This window comes from Podarcis bocagei, assembly GCF_964188305.1.
Source record: "Podarcis bocagei genome assembly, chromosome: 7".
NCBI classification, from domain to species: domain Eukaryota; kingdom Metazoa; phylum Chordata; class Lepidosauria; order Squamata; family Lacertidae; genus Podarcis; species Podarcis bocagei.
Genome location: NC_138132.1, coordinates 11495793 through 11516074, shown reverse-complemented (window position 1 = coordinate 11516074; position 20282 = coordinate 11495793). Strand labels below are relative to the sequence as shown.

Below are 20282 nucleotides of genomic sequence, written 5' to 3'. Positions count from 1 at the left end.
TCCCCGCAGGTCGAGCGGCACAGGCAGCCCAATGTGTCCAGCTCAGACACAAGCCCCGCTTCCCCACTCTAGATCCTGAATGCGACCAAGTGCTCTGGACTCCCGAGCAGGGTGGGAAAGAGGACTCGCATCTGGTAGCCTCCGGGCTCCTCGCCTGCTCGAGGGATGGCATTGCAGGCAAGCTGCCGGCCGTCGCCATCGCCGCCCCCTCATGCGAGTGGACCTGCCCAGAGTGGTGGGCCGGGGGAGGCTCGCTCTCTGTGGGGATGTGGCCCGCACGCGCGGCCCCGCTTCCTCCTGCCCAGGGCTGAGCTCCTTACCCGCGATCTCGGTCTCGCGCATGCGGATCCCACTTATTCCGAAGCTCGCGCCACTAGCCGGGGCTCTCACACCGTGCCAGGGCGAGGCGGCGCGGCCCACTGACGTCATTGCGGATCGCCGCCGCCCTCGACTTCCCTGTTCCCTCCCCTCCCTCGGGTCGCCGTGGTTACCGAGGACTGCAAGCTGCTCGGGCGAGCGTGGGGCATTAAGTGGGAGAAGGAAAATTAAAATTAAAACTCGCCTGAAGGCCGCCTCTCCGGATATGAAGCTATCTTTCGAATTTTTTAATTTTTCCCGCGGCACACCAGGCAACGTCTCGCGGCACACTAGTGTGCCGCGGAACACCGGTTGGGAAACACTGATCTAGAACAGGGGTAGGCAACCTAAGGTCCACAGGGGTAGGCAACCTAAGGTCCAATTGCCTTCTTAATCCAGCCCGCGGATGGTCCGGGAATCAGCGTATTTTTACATGAATAGAATGTGTCCTTTTATTTAAAATGCATCTCTGGGTTATTTGTAGGGCCTGCCTGGTGTTTTTACATAAGTAGAATGTGTTCTTTTATTTAAAATGCATCTCTGAGTTATTTGTGGGGCATAGGAATTTGTTCATATCTCCCCAAAAAATATAGTCCGGCCCACCACATGGTTTGAGGGAAGGTGGACCGCCCCACAGCTGAAAAAGGTTGCTGACCCCTGATCTAGGTGTACTATAATGTCACCATGTGGAAGATATGCTTGTAAAGGGATGGGGATTCATGAAGGCTTTCCACCCTGTCCATTTTATGCATGAACGACCTATGTAAGTGTTATCATTATGGCATGAAACATCAATATGCAATATCTATTGCATATCTCTCAGTCACCTTAAAAGAATGATATGAATCAGCCCTTACTACACATAACATACACAAAGAGCCTGTGATCCTCATTTCATTTACTTAGAAGGCCTAATAAAGTCAGTAAGACTACCAAGTTAAAGCTGTTTAGGATGGAGTGGCTGTCTTCAGGATCAGGAAGGGTAAATGTTTTTGATACTGCACCGTGAGTGGGGGCTCAACACTTCCCCCATGTCATTTGTCCTAAACCAAATTGCATCCCTAGAGCTAGTTGCCTTGTGGAGCAACACATACGAGTATTACCACCGTATATGTATGGGTTTGCCTTGAAGATAAATAGCATCAGCAGGGATGCAGGCAGTTCTCTGAGGGAAATAGCATGGAGAGAAGGGTTAACCAATTAACTATGCTCCCTTCCACAGCACTGGGGTCTCAAGCCACATTAGCTCTTCTAGTACCATTACTAACTCTTACAACAAAAAACACCACAGGATATCCTATTCACAGCTATCCTGTGACAAGTAGGATTCAGTCCTGATACTTTGCTCTACTTTTGTCTGCAGATGGAACTATATTATTTGGCAAATATAAGAGTTTTGAGAAGTTGCAAGGCTAAAACATACTTGGCATGCAAAAGCGTGTAATACAAATCCATGTGGTTGGTTGTTTTAGGCAAAGAAGCTTTGGTGGTTGAAATCTGAAATGGGGGAGGGGGGAGAGGAAGGCATTTCATCCTTGTACACAGACATGTGCATGGCATTTCCCAACTAACTCTTCCTGAAGCTACTTTTCTCCTTGCAAGGTTCCAAATAATGTATTTTGCAAGTTTAACAGGCACTCCTGGAGGAGAGTGGCTTGAGGGAAAGCTGTGGAAGAAAAGAAAAGCTAAATAAAGAATTAAGCATCTTACTCCCCTCCTGCTTCCATTTCTGACTGTTTCCCTCACAAAACTACTTTGGCTAGAAGAAGCAGGCATCACATTTCATAATATGTGTTTACATACAGTATGTTATTTGGACCAGAGTTTCAGATTAATGTAAAAAGTATATGACATTTACATTGAAAGATATTTCTTAATTTATGACAGTAACAGCAGTCACTTTTGAAGAAGCCATTTATTAAGATAACATGGGCAGAATATGATTGACCATTGAAATAAAGCCCAAGAGCTGCACAGTGTGCAAGCACTGTTCAATTGAATTATGGAATCTTGGGATTTCATTGTTAGATGGAAATGTGGCAGAGTCTAGTAGTCAGGGTTGAATCTTTTTCTTCAAATCAGAGCTCCTGAACCTCATTGTAACATTTGCTCATTTTGGAAATAATCTTTAAGGAGGTTAGTGAAGATTCATCAGGTATAGCATCAGAAAACAGTTTCAGCAAAACATAAAAAGATGCTAGCAGGAGATAATGTAAATGTAGCTTTGTAAATTACATCCGGTAACTCCACAAGTAGTATAGCACCCTATGCTTTTTCATATTGGCCCTCAAGAAGAAATGCTTATTACAAAACTTCAACATTTAAAACATAGGCACTTCTTTCATTTTTAATCAGATTGTGGAGCATTAAAAAGCATAAGGGTGAAAAAATGTTCACCAAATAAACTTCTAGGGCTTGCCACACAAAAACTCACTTCTAGGGTCATATATCCAAAATTGTGTCTTTAGAGCTCTAAAACAATGAGGTGGTATGAGCAGTGGTGCTGGCTTTAGAAAAAGTCACTTGATGAAGTTTCCTTCAGAGTAGACAGCAAATGATTAGAGCCCTGCTTATTACAGCAGATAGGGAAATGCACCAAAACTGCTAGATAAGCAGAAATGCAGAGCTGCTTACTTTATGACTAAAAACATTCAAAATACAGCACCACACTCTGTGCTGGAACTGTTAGCTCTATCCACTATGTTACACTAAGGTGGCTTCTTTCCTGTGTGCGTTCGCATGTGCCTGGTCAGGACGCCTGCCTGGCTGAAGCTTTTCCCACACTCCCTACATGAATATGGCTTCTCTCCTGTGTGCGTTCGCTTGTGGACAGCCAGGTTTCCTGACCAGCTGAAGCTTTTCCCACACTCTCCACATGAATATGGCTTCTCTCCTGTGTGCGTTCGCTTGTGGATGGCCAGGTTTCCTGACTGGCTGAAGCTTTCCCCACACTCTCCACATGAATATGGCTTCTCTCCTGTGTGCGTTCGCTTGTGACTGGCCAGGTCTCCTGACTGGCTGAAGCTTTTCCCACACTCTCCACATGAATATGGCTTCTCTCCTGTGTGCATTCGCTTGTGTCTGGCCAGGTGTCCTGACCAGCTGAAGCTTTTCCCACACTCTCCACATGAATATGGCTTCTCTCCTGTGTGCATTCGCTTGTGTCTGGCCAGGTGTCCTGACCAGCTGAAGCTTTTCCCACACTCTCCACATGAATATGGCTTCTCTCCTGTGTGCATTCGCTTGTGGACAGCCAGGTTTCCTGACAGGCTGAAGCTTTTCCCACACTCTCCACATGAATATGGCTTCTCTCCTGTGTGCATTCGCTTGTGGGCAGCCAGGTTTCCTGACCGGCTGAAGCATTTCCCACACTGTCCACATGAATATGGCTTCTCTCCTGTGTGCATTCGCTTGTGTCTGGCCAGGTGTCCTGACTGGCTAAAGCTTTTCCCACACTCCCTACATGAATATGGCTTCTCTCTTGTGTGTGTTTGCATGGGAGTGACTAGCACTGATGAGTAGCTGAAACTTCTCCCACACTTTCTAAATGAACATGGTCTCTCTCCTATACATAATTGTTGGGCTGGGTGTGACAGCTGCTTTAAAGTTGTCCCACTTTCATTGCATCTAGAAACCTGAGTTCTACTCTGTGTCTCTTTGTTTATATCTTTTAAAAACAGTGTCTCCTCATCTTTGTCTTTGTAAACACAACTTGGCACTAGGTGCTGCAGCATAGTTCTGTTTGAAGCACTATTTGTGATTTTGAATAGAGATTTCTCTGCTAGGACATTTTCAGGTACTTCAGGCTGTATTCCATATCCTGAATGCCTCCATTTCATATGTCTGTGAAGGTAATCTTTGAAAGTGAAAGCCAATTTGCAGCAGGGACACTGATGACAGGTGATACCTCGCTCCTGTATCAAACGTGAATTCTGCCTGTGTACTATTTGAGAACAAACAAGATTTGAGTTTTAGTAGCTATTTTCAACCATGCATGACAAATGGGCATATGGGACCACATTATTTAGGAAACTACAGGACCCAACAAGCTCACTGAGAGCCAAGGAAAAAGACACATGCCAAAACAGAGGGTTGTCCTGAAGGAGCAAGCAGCAGTAAGAAGACCAAGGCTGGCCACAGCATTCAGAAAGGTCATATTGCATACAGTGGTCAAAACAGCATCATTGACTATATTACATGTATGGGAAACAAAATAGCTTTGACCATGTCATTCCAGAAGTGTTTTACACAATAAAATGAACAAGGGCTCTAAGATATATTTTGTTTTTATTAAATAATAAATTAAACTTAATTTTAACTATTCTCACAAATGTGTGAGTTATTTCAGGCTCAAAGAGACCTTAAACCTGTCCAAAAAAGTAATATTTTTTTTGTAAAAAAATTACTTAAAAATCAATTTATTTTATAACCACAAAAAACACCCTCCTTATTTTTAAAACATAACAAGTACATAGTTACCCCATTCTACAACAAAAGGATGATACACGTGTTAGTTGTGGTTTGCGCGCTATGGCTTATCGAACCTACCAGGAATAAATGGCAAAAATTCACTTTGAATAGTCAGTGACCCTTTTCTTAATACCATTTTTATACCTTATTTTGAAAGAGACCACATTTAGCTTTATTTTGATACCAAAATAAGCCCAACTAGTTGAAAAAACAAAAACAAACAGTAGTTTTTTCTAAACTGACGCAGAAATTGCATTAGCCTAAATCGCGCAGAAATTGAAATTTTCAAAAAATTCTCCTGTGCACAATTTTGGATGAAAAAATCTTTAAAAATTATTTTGAGGGGTTTTTCTAAACTGACGCAGAAATTGCATAAGCCTAAATTGCGCGAAAAATGAAATTTTCAAAAAATTCTCCTGCTCCCAATTTTGGAGCAAAAAATCTTTAAAAATTAATTTGGTTATCTCATAAGTATCTACACATTTTAAAAATTGAAGAAAATCTGAGTCATGAGAGCACATGGCACCAGGTAATTTGGCGTGGAATGACCCAAAATCTGGAGGTGTGTTAAAATACTGCAATACTATTGAATGCAAATAAAGTCTAAATTTTGGTGCTTTAACTATATTAAAATAGTTCTGAGAGAGAATTTCTACTATGCCAAATGCATTTCTTATTTTTTAAGATAACACCTGCATACAGGGGAAATTAGATATTTGCACAAGAGACAACTACTGTATATGATGAAATTCTTCCTAATATTACAACAACTGTAGTATTGTTGTGACCTTGGCGGGGTGTGTGTGTGTCAGCCTGTATGATGCTGGAGTCTCTTCTAATTCCATTGTTTAACTAGCCAGGCAAATTCCTTGGTGAGTTAATGGCCCTAAGTATGGTCAATAATATAACAAAGCAAGTTGTTCTGTGCCAGAGGACAAATGGGTGCCCCCTCTCACCTGACTGGTAGTTAGAATGACAATAGCCAGTTGTGTGTGACAACTGGGCTAGAAGCAAGCAGAAGCCAGAAAGTGAGAAACATACTTGATTTCTATTTGAATCAAAGGCTGTGACTATGGAAGAAGCAATATATTTTGGGGTGTTGATTCTGTAAGTCCCTCCATCACAGGCTCAGGTTGTATATTTGTATAAAAAAATAAAAAAATCTTAAAGACACCACAGACTCTGATGTCCCTCATTCCTAGAATCTCTGGAATTTCACACCACTCAGAGAGTGGGGTGATGTTCAACAATATATTGGCATGCTATGTGAGGGGGTCTACCATGAGCCAAGGTGTGACAACCTCCCAGCTGATGGATTTTGACTGAGGGGGAAAGCCAGATTTAACAAATGTGGGACAATCCACTGGGATGTTGTACTGCACAAGTTCCCACTGAAATAAAAAGGAGAGGCATAACAATATTTGTATGGCGCCTCCATTCCTTTCAAAGAGACAGGCACAGAATAATATCCTGGTGGACTATGTCTCATATTACTGGCAGGTGTGTTGTTACTTCACTTTCCTGCAGCAGGCAGCAATATGACTTGTGCCAGCCTGCTCAAGGCTGGCACCGCTCCCATGCTCTACATATGAGAAGACTTAAGAACTGGAGTCATGTTCAAAAGTCATACAAGCACTACCACTATGTCAAAAACGCAGCACCAGTCTTTTCAGCCCACATATTCACCATGCGAAATTGATCCTAATCCTTGTGCATTTCTCTGCAACATGAAAGCTTTCCCCCACCTGTCCCACATTTCTCTTACCTCAACCACCCTTCTAGCTCTACAATTCTATGGTTCTATGAACTAGTCCTTTAGATTTACCGTATATAACACACAGAAATATGAAGATATATTAGATGTATCTAGGAGAATGCTGTCTAAGACAAACAAAAGAAGCAATAACATACTTCAATGTTAGGGAAGATTTAAAACAATGCATGATTATTATACCTTTTCTTGATTTCCATCTAGAGCCCCACTTGATGCCAAGCTCCTTTCCATATTCTTCTCCGTACCAAACCAGAAGCTCAGAATGAATAAGGATTATTTTACATGCTCTGTAGTAGATTTTCCCATGATACTGGAAGGCAACAAGATTTTGCTCTTCCTCATTCCGGGCACAGTTAACATATCTGAAAGTTCATTGTTAAGAGGGTAACTAAAAGTACTCAGTCAGGGAAGCTGGAAATTAGAGAAGTACTATGAAGCATAACAATTGCATTACTTTCTTCTATTATTCAAGTAATGAAATGTACAGCTGAAATATTTTAAATTTGTTGAACACTGGGCATATTATACACTGGAGGTAACAACACACAACAGAATTTTGTAAACTAAACTTTGATCTTCTTACCTGTGGTAACTTCACTTTCTTTTTTTATGGTGGTAGAAGAATATATTTGTCTGGGTTGCTCCTCCCATTCATTTCAGAAGCAAGACTTATGCAGACCACCAGGCATTTGCTCTACTAGGAATGATGAACCCATAGCTTTGACTGATCCCACTAAGCAGTTTAGTGGCCCACCACTCTCTTTCCAAACCAAGATATTCTTTTTACCTTTGAAAGGTGCCACTTCTCTCTCTAGTACTGGCACTACTGAACTTTGGTAAATAGTGCGCAATTTGCAAAGCAGTATGCAGAAAAAATACCCTGGTAAGACTGCTGTTGAAAGGATAAAGAAAACTTAACATCTATTAGTCTTGGAGGAGGAACCATTCTATGTAAAGATTTTACATGTGGCCAAGATGCAGCCACTAGCTAAAGCTAACTCATACTGACTACTTGGAGAAGCAGAAAAGAATTAAGGCCTGAAAGGAAGTGATCTACTTTACCAACAAGCATTTACTAAAAGAGAAGGAATCAGTGAAGAAGGAAGAACAGGTTGCATTTCTGTCTATTCCTCACCACAGTTCAAGCAGGTTATTGCAAATGTTGTGCTTTACTCCCAACAGTTAAAAGATACAGTGGTACCTCTGGTTACATACTTAATTCGTTCTGGAGGTCTGTTCTTAACCTGAAACTGTTCTTAACCTGAAGCACCACTTTAACTAATGGGTCCTGCAGCGCTGGCGCTGCCCAATTTGTGTTCTCATCCTGAAGCAAAGTTCTTAACCCGAGGCACTATTTCTGGGTTAGCGGAGTCTGTAACCTGAAGTGTATGTAACCCGAGGTACCACTGTATTAAGAGTACGGACGGGTAACCTGTAGGCACCCAGAATGACATTCAAATTATTCTGTTCTATTGGCCTTTCCAGGTGTATGAAGACCCTTGTTTTAAAAGTCTCTCTTCATTTAGTTTGATCAAGGATGTTTACCTCATCCAGTTGGAATTAGTTTCATCCTTTCCATCAATGTAAACATAGCAGTTTTGCCCTCTAGTAATCTGTAATTAAAATAGACATGAAACACACACATCAATATGGTAACTCTACAACAATATGTAGGATGTTAAGGGGCTCTGCTCCCCTGCTTGCTTTGGTTATCAGCCCCTATTGACCCCCTTAGAGTTTCCCCTTCCCACTGCATGCAACTACTAAGCCCCCTTTTCACTCTCTCAACCCTATGTTTGAAAGCACTACTCTCGTTTCTGCAGCCCTGCTTTGCACCCGTTTTCACCTTCACCTCCATGTCTTCCCCTTCTTTTGTGCAACCCCAACAGGCACAAAGACCACCCCCATGGTAATATCCTGCATCTTCCTCTTCCCACATATTGCAACTACTAAGAACCCTTTTCACCTTTTGCCTAATTATGAAGCCACCCTCCCCACCTATTCTGTAGCTTTGTTTCCTGGCAGGCTTGTTTTCTGGATTCTCATCATTTTCTTTCAAGGAGTTTTCCTGGAGTTTTAAAACTTTGTTTTTAAATAATTTAGAATAGTCTAAGTGGTGAACTATACGGTACTTTTTATTTTAATAAGACAATTCACTTTGAATAAACAAATAAGCAGAAGCAACAAAATATTGGTTTGGGTGAGAAATACATTTCAAGAACTTCCCTGGCTTTTTTGCTTAAGGTATCACCATTGCATAGGTATATTATCTGTGCGTGTCTGTTATCTGGCTAGACTCCATAGTCAAGATGGGTACTTTCTGCTTTTAAAGTTATAATCATTTTTGTTAAAGATACTCCCCAGGATGCACACAGCAGATAGTTAATTCATTATTGTCTCAAGCAAACACTTACAGTACAAACAACTGCCCACTTATGCACATTCTAGTTGCATGCAGCAGCATACACATGCCGTTTTTGGTGCAGCAAGGGGGCAGAACAGGGCAGGGGCAGAATAGAGTCGAAGGGACTTGCCTTCATCTAGAAAGTAGTTCTATAGCTCCAATTAACCACATTGCCTAATTCCCAGGCCTGTGCTCTGTGGAGCAGTTGCAGCAACAAGGGGAGCCACCCCCCTTCACTAGTTTATGTACCTCTCATTGATGGGCCACAGGAACACAGCCAGTGGCTACACCTGCATGGAAGCTGTCTCTGCTCTTCCTTCTTCAATCCCCTCCTGGTTTTAGGAGACAGTGGTGCAGGAGAGTATGGGGAAGAACCCAACTCTTCCCTTGCCTGACCTGCCTCTTTCCCCTCTGCCTCCAACACATCCTGTGCTCCAACCTCCAGCTCTGAAGCTTCCCCTGTCTGACTCTTGCCCCCTGGCTGGTACAGGTTGCCACAACAGATCCCCTCTCCCGACTCCAGCCCCACTACCCCAGTGCACATTTGTCTACATCCTGCAAGGCCCTGACAATTCTGCATTGAACCATCTATGATCTTGCTGCAATTCAAATTGTGTTTCAACATTGGGTGGTGACAGACAGCAATAGGATTGCTTGTATTCATTAACATTTGAGTTCTGATACACTAAAATGAAGAAGTTCACCATTCTGAGTTATTGTTTCAAATTTTCTTTCATTAAATGCATTTTAACATACAATTTTTAGCCCACTTCTACAACATTCAAGGAAGTTTATTCATAATTGATATTCCATCAAATCATACTTAAAAACAGAGGATTATTAAACAGAAAAGGCAGAAACTTTCTTGACCACTTTCATAAAACTTAAAAGTGATGAAGGAACAAGACTTCTCTAAGGAGGGAGTTCCAACACTGTGGCTCCATCAGGAAGAACGTTCTACTTCCTGTACTCACAAGCTTGACATTGTAAAGGGAAGGAGCACTGAACAAAGTCATTTGACTCTGCCTGGAGGGTGGGGTTTGTTCATTCAGCAAGGTGGTACTCTACATGGAATTTTTTTTAAATAAAAGTGCTGTGAGTAAATCATACCAGCCAAGAATAACCACTGTTGGCTGCTTCTTCTTCCTCTGTGATTTTCCCTTCATAGGGCCCAAAATGAATTCCTGGAGGCAGAATTTCTCCTTCATTCCAGACTCCAAAGCCAGCTTTGGGGATACCTGATGGGCCAATTCTCAAACCTGGAGGTAAAGTGAGGGTGGCCCTCTCTTCCAGTCCTATTTCTACTGCTGCATCCTTGATGAAAACTGGAGAACCATGAACTGAACATTCATCAATAAAGAATAGCAGGCAGTATTCACAAACTAGGAAGGGAAAGAAAGATAATTGAGACGATGCTGCAGGACATTTTTTCCATCAATGAGTTTTTTCAAATATCTACAGTTATGATTGGCAATCTATATAAATATTTAAAGTTGTAAAACGTGGGGGATTTGTGTCAATGTGCAATAATTATTACAATGAATTTTGTGGTCGGCTCTCCAACTGAAGCTCTGGTCTTGGGGAATGGTGATATGGACAGCGCTATTGTACTGCTTCAGGGGATAAGGATGCCAGGGGTGGGAGTCTACTTATAGGGCAGTCCAGAGAGCAAGGTTGGGTTCACAACCTAAGGTCACATTGAGGGGGTGGTCAATAAGAGAAGCAAAGTCCAGTCACAGGCCAAAGTCACAAACAAAAAGAACACAGGTTCTCAGCAAGGCAGCACAGAGCACCAAGAAGCTGGTTAATGGAAGTTGTTCCAAGAAACTTCCCCAAGGACTGAATACATTTTTCCATGAGCCTGCTAAGCCCCACCTTAGACATAGCATATATATCCAGCAGATAATCTAATTGCAGCAGACAGAATTCTGTCTGGTTCTAGGCATAGTCAGCCTGATAGTTGTTGTTTTAAAATAATATTTATTAAATATTTATCAGTATACAAAAATATGTGCATTGTCTCTTTTTTCAAGTTGTGTTTTCTACAGATCAGTTTCATTTGTTGTGAGACGTTAGTGTTGCAAACAGTATGAGGTTGGGAAGAAAAGATGGGGAAAGTAGGGGAGGGGTGATGGTGTGTGGGATAGTTTTACGAACCCTGATAGTTCCATTTAACAATAGTTCTAGCACCATAGGGTGCTCCAAGGCTTCATGGTACAGTTGGATGAATTCAGGGAAATGTTTCGTTATTTCTTATGTTTGTCGTTGCCCATAAATGTTAAGAAGGATTATTTCCCCTGCTATGCAACCTTGGCATTCCCTATCAGAATATTAAGTGGTATTGACGTGTTTCCCATTGGAATCTCTTTGAAGAAGGAAGGATTTCCCCCCTAAACTAGTTTAGCCGCTAACATTTGGTTGGTTGGGTTTCCTTTTCTTATAGTGTGTAACCATACTTTAATTGCACAAATTCCCTCAAGCTATTACTGGCTGTATCTGCTAACTCCGTGTGGCACACTGTGGTCCACAGATGACAGCTGCACTCTAGGAGTGGTTATGGGTAGATGGACAGTCTATTCTTATTCTATGGGATTGGTCTACATAGTCTTTGGATACTTTCATTTCTATGAGTATGAAATATGTGTTTGTTGTTGGCACTTCTATAGCATACGTAGTCCTTTCAAAAACCTCTGTGTTGTGTCCAGTTAATTCTTACTCAGAGAAGTCCTTTTCAAATCAAATGATCTAATTTAGTAATATTAAATATTAAATTAGTTACAATGGGTCTAAACTGAGTAAGCCTAGCATTGGCTTTAACCCTTTATCACAATCTGCCAGTTTCTGACAAATCAAGAACAGCATTAGTTCAGTTCAACTGCCTCAGATTACTTGTACAGATTCTGACATTAAGACCACCTCCTGTTTAGAGAAGGGCTAGGGTAACTGCAGACTTTCTGTACATCACCCATCATCCGTGAATATAATCAAATTGCGAGTCTATTGTGAATAAATGGCCCATGGCAAATTTATAGGAAATTTATTTTCTTTTTAAAATGTGATTGGGGATACTGATTATAGCTCAGGAACTTTTTATATGAAAGTCTGATGTACTTTCTTACAAAATGGAGTAGTGTCACAAAAAGAGAGTTTAATAGTGCCAGTATAGAATTGCTCTTCCTTTTGGACAATTGTTACAAGCCTGATACAGGCATTTTAATTAACATAATTTTGATTAAGCACTTTTTAAAATATAAGCATAAAGGGAGAGTTTCTTAGCATTATTAGCATTAGAATTATGAATAAACCTGAACCTGAAAAATATGTAATAGAATATCTAAAAGCACTGTTTTATAAATATTTTTCCAAGGCAACATAAGAATTGAAGATGGAAAATGCTGATTATAAACTTACACAAGTAATCATCATCATTTGGCTCATTTATTTCCATATATGTTTTTCTCTCCCTCTTCCGCAAACTGTATGTACTAACTTCTTTCTCCTGATCTCTTTTCTTATTCTTTGCTTTCCCCGACAAAGCTTTCTTCTCAATATCTGAAGTATATAATCTAATTTTGTAACGCATAAACTCATGGAAAGCAAAAGTACATGGAATACAAGAACTTGAATCACACTAGGTATGTTTAGGTGTTCACATTAGTCCCTCCTTGCCTTGCTCATGTGTAGGATTTACATATAAGCAGAATGCCTGAATATATCTACTTTTGTTTCTGCAAGATGTGTGTAGAACCCTGTGGGATATTCTACTCTGAAATGGCATTGTCTCCTTATAATAAAATCTTCTATAGCTTCAGCATTTCTAACAAGTCACATAAGAATAGCAGATGGTAAAGAACATAGGATGAACATACCACACTGGACATGAAGTGACAGATACAGTGTGCTGAGAATTAAAATGTTCCCTATTTCCTCCTCAAGATTTTGCTTGGCTGTGCTCCAAAACGTTTCACTAGGCATCTAAACAGAATTAGTTATGCTCTTTACTAGCGATGCTTAATTACCTAGATTGGCTGAGAGCCTGGATATGTGACAATGTGGCTCACAGGCAGCAAAATATTAACCAATCTTGCTCTGCCCTAGAAATACCATACTAAACCATAGCCCTTTTCAGAATGAGACAAAACCACCTAAAAAATCCCCAACTTTCATTAAGCACAAAGAATATCTTTTAACATGGACATGTCTGCATTTAAGTGCAGCTTATCAATGTTAGAGTCAATTTTCATATTTCATGGTTGCAGGAATGCCTGGTCCTGTTAACATGGATAAGCTCACACTTAAACATCACTATTAACACACCCCGTCCCTTTCATGCCCCATCTCCTTCCATATTTGACTCATGTAAAGTCTTTCACAGTGTAATTGGCTAGGTGGATTTGAACTGCTTGAGCAGCTGCACAGTGTAAGCTCTCTGTCATTTTGCTGTACTGGACTTGAAAACAACATGCAACATTGTTTTTGCTCTTACATACAATTACATCAAAAAAAATTGTCTTACACAGATCATAAGATCAGATCATTAGAAAAACTTCCAGTTCCAGTTTTGGAGAGTGCCCTTTACAATTAAATGTCAAAAAGCTGTAAAGAACACAGTGGGCAGAGTAATTATTATTTTAAAATATTAAGAAAATAAATAAATGGCTCTCTACCAAGCACTTACCAGTTTTTGATTCTGCTGCAATGTCTGTAGTATGAACATCTGCACATGTATTTTTGTCAGTTTTCTTTATATGTTCTTGGTCTTTGGAAGTAAGTCCCATAGTGTTTATTTGCTTATTCTGCAACAAAAAGTTGTTTTCTATTAAATCTTAACATCTTTTGGTCTTTGTGGAAGCTGCCCAGAGTGGCTGGGGAAACCCAGCCAGATGGGCGGGGTACAAATAATAAATTTTTTATTATTATTATTATTATTATTATTATTATTATTATTATTATTATCTCAAATAACACTCATAAAGAATTAAGAGGGGGCTTGTGAATCATGTGTATTTACTGGGTGTTAAAAGTGATCATATTAATTTAGATCTTCTTAAATATTTCCACAATGGCAGTTATCATTTAGACAAATTACCAGTTAGTATATTCAGTTACGAGACAGTCCCAAGCCATACTTAATTATTTATTTTTCTCAGGAATCTCTCCTTTGGATATAGAATACAATGTTTAGCAAAAGTATGGTACATGGAAATAACTTTGAACATGTGACTATTAAAGACCTTCAAACATGAACAGAAAATGAATTGCTGCAGCAATCATGACTTAAATGTATGAACATATTATATATTTGACTTTCAACCCAATGAAATAGCTACATACAGTAGTGTCCTCATGTCGAAAAGGTTGTGTTGTCTGGGGCTGACTAGAATTCAAAACACCTGGAGAAGGGTTGTCAACCTGGTCCCTACTGCCCACTAGTGGGCGTTTCAGGATTCTAGGTGGGCGGTAGGGGGTTCTACTGCACAAGCTGAATCATCCTTCCATCGAACACTGGTGGGTGGTGAGGAAATTTTCCCATTAAGAAAGATGCATTAGTGGGCAGTAGGTATAAAACGGTTGACTACCCCTGACTGGTGAAGGCTGGTCTATTAGGCTGTGTCCACATGAAGCTTTTGAAACACACATGGGCTACTATTTCACAGTGTGCTTTCGTACATAGCAGTTTATTGTGTACAGCAGTACACACCTTCATGTGATACCATAATCTAAAGCAGCAGCTACTACCTATATTGGCTGTATACATTGATAATGTGCAAGCTAGTGTCCAGCTGTGTTCTGTTCCCCTTCCCTCAATTAGTGTTTCCACATACTTAAAAAAAGAAAGAAAATATTTTTCACAGTCTTTCAATGTGTCAGCAAATAGTGTGGGTTTTGTGAACTACAGGTCACCCTGTCAGATGGGTAGCTTATCCTCAGTCTCCTACACATCTGATTCCAGATAAAAAAATTCCTTCCAGTAGCACCTTAAAGACCAACTAAGTTAGTTCTTGGTATGAGCTTTCGTGTCCATGCACACAGATACCTGGTGGTATCTGAAGAAGTGTGCATGCACACGAAAGCTCATACCAAGAACTAACTTAGTTGGTCTTTAAGGTGCTACTGGAAGGAATTTTTTTATTTTGACTATGGCAGACCAACACGGCTACCTATCTGTAATTTGATTCCAGAGTTTGTGTTGATTTCAGAGTTTGTTTCTTTGTTTCAGTTGTTTGTTTTGGTTCTTCCTTTGTTTGAAAGTGTAATGTTATGATCACTGACTACAAAAGTCAAATTGTTTCTCTAAAAGCTAATGATTGTAAACAATAAATTTCCACTCAAATAAAAAGTATGCCCCATCAAACCCTGCTTTTATTAATATCTTTATTTCCATATCAGGGCAAACGCATGAAATGTTTCTCCAAACTATTTTGATTCGATGTTTGCTAGAATCATCAGACAAACAAAAAAACAGAAATTGCAAATCACTTGAAATATCCAAAACTATCTTACTTGATCAAGAGGGTACTTTTTTTTCTTTTCCTCTTTCCAGCTATTCAGGTTACATGGTGTCCTAAAAGATTTTACTGGAAATAAGAAGCAAACTAATATTTTAGAAATTAAAATATTATCACTGAACATATAAACCCGAGAGGGGGGGGGGATAAAGGGTGTATTGTGCAATATATACACAAACTTTGGTATTTATACCAGTCAATCATTTGGAGAAAGCTATAGCTCCAAACCATCCACTAAATTTCTCCAGTTCCTGCCAGCCAGTTCTCCATGGTAATTTCCAGGAGTATATTTGCAAAAATGTGTTGTTATAATAATAATAAAAAATATTTATACCCTGCCCATCTGGCTGGGTTTCCCCAGCCACTGTTTCACCAATAGAAAGACATTTGGTAGCATGAATTTAAATAAATAGAAACTGAACAGGCAGGTGGTTCTCCTTCAGTTTATGGAATGATAAAAACAATAATGCCTCAATAAATGTCTCTTGGATTGATTGATGTTTAGAATATTTTATCTGCATTTTCACTTTTATTATGACTATGAATGCATCATCACAGGAATGTATACCATGATATTACACATTGTGTTGCCAAGAAAAAGGAATGAACATAGGAAACTGCTATATACTAAGTCAGACCATTGGTCCATCCATCTCAGTATTGTTGACACGGTCCAGCAGTGGCCCTCCAGGGGTCCTGACACAAGTCTTTCCCAGCTCTACCTGGAAATGCCAGTGACTAAACCTGAGAGTTTTTCTGTGCAAAACACATGCTGTACCACTGAGCTCCAGACTTTCCTTATATGATTGTATATACATGGAATGAATGGGAATATAGGGACAATATGACAATAACCTCATTGCTGATACAGTATTGAATTAATGAAACACCATTAGATGCTCAGCTTTAGAATGAATATAAAACCATTCTAATGCAAAAGATTAATATTCAATAAAAAGAATACAGCAAAATTGCAACCTGATCTATGCACCAGAGTACACAGTATAGCAACAGAAAGGAGGTGGGGAACCAGTGCCCCTCCAATTGTTGTTGAACTCCATCTCCCATTAGTCCCAGCCAGCATGGCTAATGGTGAAGGATTACAGGAGTCATATCTGGAGGGCCACTCATTCCCCATCATTGCAACAGAATATGCATATAGGTAAAGCAAAGGAAAATCCAGTATGAGACATAAGGACTATTAGTAGTGACGAGCAAAATGAACCAATGTAGATGAGTTGGGTCACATCACATAAACTACATTTTGTTACATTCATCAGCTGCATCTCACAAAATTAATGTAACTAAAGTAATAGATATGTCATTCACCAGAAAGAGACAAATGCAGTCAATCATAGAGCATTTATCTTTCAGTTAGCTATGATGGCTAAATGGAATGCCCATGTTCAGATATATGCTAAGTTGATTGAAGGGACAACAGAAAGGAGGAGCATTGCTTTCATGCCCTGCTTATGGGCTTCCCAGAAGTATCTGGCTAGGCACTGTGGGAAACAGGATGGTCTGTTCCAGCAGAATTTTTCTTAGACTTTACTGCTGGTGAGGGGTATGGCCTGCAAAGTGTTCTATGGCCCGTATACAGAAGCCTGGAGGGCTGCATGTATTCAGGAATGACTATAGTAATCATTTACCTATAGATTTTGGTGTCCATTCCTCATCAGACTCAGAGGACTCATTTGTAGTTTTGGGAGGTTGCCGTGCATGATACATAAATGTTGGTTTAGGTGTAGGAAGACCTAAAAAAAAATATCAGGTATAAGATACTATAAAAGTTGTTGTCTGCAAACATCTTATTGAAAGAATGCTTCCAGAAATTTGTCTCTGTTCAACTGATGTCAAATGCCAATAAAAGACAAAATAATCAATGCTATGGTATTGTGCTATGGAAAAACCAGGCCCTTCCCATCCCCCAGAATCTGTATCCAATGTGAAAGGCTTCAGATCACTTGCCACATAGTATACCTAGCCAAAAGGTTTTGTTAAAAAGAAAATGTACTGTATCAGTGAAAGACCAATCTATCCTCTGCAGTCCACAACATGGGAGAGGTGTGGGAAAAGGAGACAAATGTTTCAATGGTATCTTACAGAGCAATTCTAAGAAACTCAAAAGTAAGCCCTATTGCTTTCAATTGGGGTCTACAACCAGGAAAGTGGATTAGATTGCAGCCAATGTGCAACTTAACTGATTCAACCCAGTAACTTAACCAAGCATATAAAGTGAAGTCATGCTTGGAAAAGAATTTGAATCCAGACCTCCCAGGTACAATTTCAGCATTATTTCTAGTTCCATACTTCTTTCATTAATCTCTCTTTGCCTTCTCTACTGGTCCTAATTCTGCCTACAGAGTTCTAAATTTTAACCTTTTTACAAACATAGTTAATATATGGTGTAATTGAGCTGAGCTTCAGGCTGTAATCATTGAGAGCCCTTGGAAGCCTGACAGTTATACTTTTAAACACACACTAAAATATATGCTTTGCTAACTTTAACATGTCACATAGATGAACCCTTTGAATGTTACTATTTGATAAAGGTAAAATAAGGTGCAAGAGTGAACAATTCTTCAATTGTTCTTCAAATCAGAGATCTTATTGCAGCTAAATAATCCATACTCCTTGCTTACTTTTGAGTAATTTCTCTCACCTAATTGAGTCATAAACTCATAGTTCTCTTTCATATTCTTATAACGAATTTTTTCCCATTCTCCCATTTCAGCCCATTGCTCTTTAGGGAAGTAGATGGCCAGCCCTTTAAAAGTATCTTCAGCCTAGTACACAGGAAGAAAGTGGGTACAGACACATAATATCATGTGTTTAAAAGTTTTACTTAGAAACAAGCACTTTACAAGTAAAGTGAAATCAATCAGTGAAATTACACACTTTGATCACACGTTTAAATTTGCACACCAATTAATTGATGGGTCTAACAACAAGCTAAGTTGCTGTGACTGCTCTTGAAAGTCCAGTTGTTGTACAAGCTGAGCAGATGCCATACTTTACCATGTCCCTGAACCAGATCTATTTAAAACAAAATTTAGCTATGGCTTTCCTGTCCAGTCTGCACCCAAAGTTTCCAAATTGCATGGAAATTCTACACTACTTTGCCAACTTTGAATGATTGCTGCATGTTATCAGGCATTGGCAACTACAGATAAAGTGCCATGTGACTGTAGCATGATTGTCAAGGTTCCCATCTTTATGGGCCTCTCCAACAATAACGGAGCTACATGTGAAATCTTATTATTTACACCTCTTAAATTATATATTATTTCCCCATTATTTTTCTTTAATTAAAACATTTGTGTGTGACTTCCCCAAGCCTGCAAAATTGCTAAAAGCAGCAAGCCTCCACTTGCAGAAGCTTGCCACATTTTAGGATGGAAGGTCTCTTTACGGGATATTTGCTTACTCCAAATTCCTCACCTTGGGCTTCTGCCCCCTTTTCTTATGGCTCGGCTTTTTGACCCTCTCTGTAGAACCCCTGTCTAAGCAACTATTCTTGGGGCTACCTGACCCCGTCTTCCCACCCTCAGCACTTTTTGTAAGAAGAGAATCAGAAGGAGGTGGTGTCCCACTGGCTCCTTTCTCCAAGGGCTCTCCTCTCAGATCCCTGGGATCATTCTCCATGAGATCTCCCCCACTGGGAACAGGCCATTCAGCCTCAGTTGCCCTCTTCCCTGGGGTTTCGTTCTTGTCAGATGCCTCTCTCCTCATCCCTCCCGCTTCTCCCATGCTGGAACTGCCTCTGCCCTCCAGCCCTTGGCATTCATCATCCCTGAGCATCTCTTGCCCCAACCCCTGAGATTCTGTCCCAGGAGGTATTTCTTCCCACATTCCCTGGGCTCCTGCCCCAGCTGGCATTTTCTGCCCTCTTTCCTGGGCTTCTGTCCCAGTGGGCATCTCACCTCCAGATGCCATTTCTCTCCCCCTCCCTCAGTTCCCAAATTTCAGCCCAGTTTAATCATCTCTCCCTCCTCAGTCTCCTTCCATACCAGTCAACTTTCTTTCTCCCCTTTCCTCCCTCAGCCCAAACTGGGCATTTCCTCCTTTAATCTTGGGGGGGGGGGTTCAGCCCTAGACTTTGGGCTTCCCTGCTCTACAAGCAGCGAGGGAACTGTTTAAACTTCGCCCCTCTCTGAAATCCTCCCCGCCACAGCCCAGCCTTTTCGCTCAGCCCCACAGAGCCATCTCCTTCCCTCAGCGAGAGGGAAAAGGCGCCAAAAATCGCGCGAGCCAATGAGCGACAAGAGCGGGTGAGCTGCAGCCAATCATCGGGCAGCGCGGGAAAATTCTCTCTCTCCTTTTACAGGTGTTTCACCGCCAGGGTGCTGCGTTCGTTGGTTGTGGGTTTTTTGTTTTACCTCAGGCAAGAGGGTGTGGGGGGAGGGGCAAGTGTAGAAAAGCGGGGAATCTTCTATCCTGAGGAAAATGTTTCCTTGCAAGGAAGGGAATCCACGATTTCATGGGGAATGAATACCAGTCGCAGTAGTACTGGAGGAGGAGGGTGGTCTTCAGAAAGAGCTGGTGGAGGAAAACCAGAGTTTGAAGGGAACTTGTCACAAAGGATGGCATGCCTCTGAGCACGTGCAAAGTACCTTTCCCCCTTGCCATTAAGTAGCCACCACAGGCAGCACCTCACACATCTGGGACTGAGGAAAAGCTGGAATAATAATATAATAATAATAATAATAATAATAATAATAATAATAATAATAATAATGATGATGATGGCTTGAACCCCATCCATCGG

At 40.7% G+C, this 20282-nt stretch overlaps 2 protein-coding genes across 5 annotated transcripts in view; one reads left to right on the top strand and one right to left on the bottom strand.

Annotated features, from left to right (window-relative positions):
• Positions 1-20282, top strand: part of LOC308590509 (B-cell antigen receptor complex-associated protein alpha chain-like) — a 63161-nt gene that overhangs the window by 33891 nt on the left and 8988 nt on the right. The gene's annotated exons all lie outside the window — the stretch shown is intronic.
• LOC308592389 (histone-lysine N-methyltransferase PRDM7-like) lies at positions 1841-19745 on the bottom strand. 3 transcript variants are annotated; one of them, XM_081203779.1, is made up of 10 exons: positions 18956-19743; positions 18177-18300; positions 17164-17268; positions 15510-15583; positions 13684-13801; positions 12417-12557; positions 10116-10387; positions 8147-8214; positions 6782-6963; positions 1841-2023 (listed from the first exon to the last, which is right to left on the bottom strand). In XM_081203779.1, the coding sequence occupies exons 1-10, from the start codon at positions 19448-19450 to the stop codon at positions 1941-1943; spliced, it is 1662 nt and encodes a 553-aa protein (XP_081059905.1). In that variant the 5' UTR covers positions 19451-19743; the 3' UTR covers positions 1841-1940. The 3 variants fall into 3 exon arrangements, with proteins under 3 accessions (XP_081059905.1, XP_081059904.1, XP_081059906.1); XM_081203778.1 differs by lacking the exon at positions 1841-2023 and adding an exon at positions 2254-4300 and having other exon boundaries at positions 18956-19745; XM_081203780.1 differs by lacking the exon at positions 1841-2023 and adding an exon at positions 4182-4901.

What these genes read in the sequence shown, in the direction of transcription:
- LOC308592389 (XM_081203778.1), bottom strand. Translation starts at nt 19,450, where the DNA reads ATGGCATCTGGAGGTGAGATGCCCACTGGGACAGAAGCCCAGGAAAGA. An exon ending in TGAGTTTATGACTCAATTAG is followed by an intron (nt 17,269 to 18,176) that starts GTGAGAGAAATT and finishes ATTTTTTTTTAG; the next exon opens with GTCTTCCTACACCTAAACCA. An exon ending in ACTAATTCCAACTGGATGAG is followed by an intron (nt 6,964 to 8,146) that starts GTAAACATCCTT and finishes ATGAACTTTCAG; the next exon opens with ATATGTTAACTGTGCCCGGA.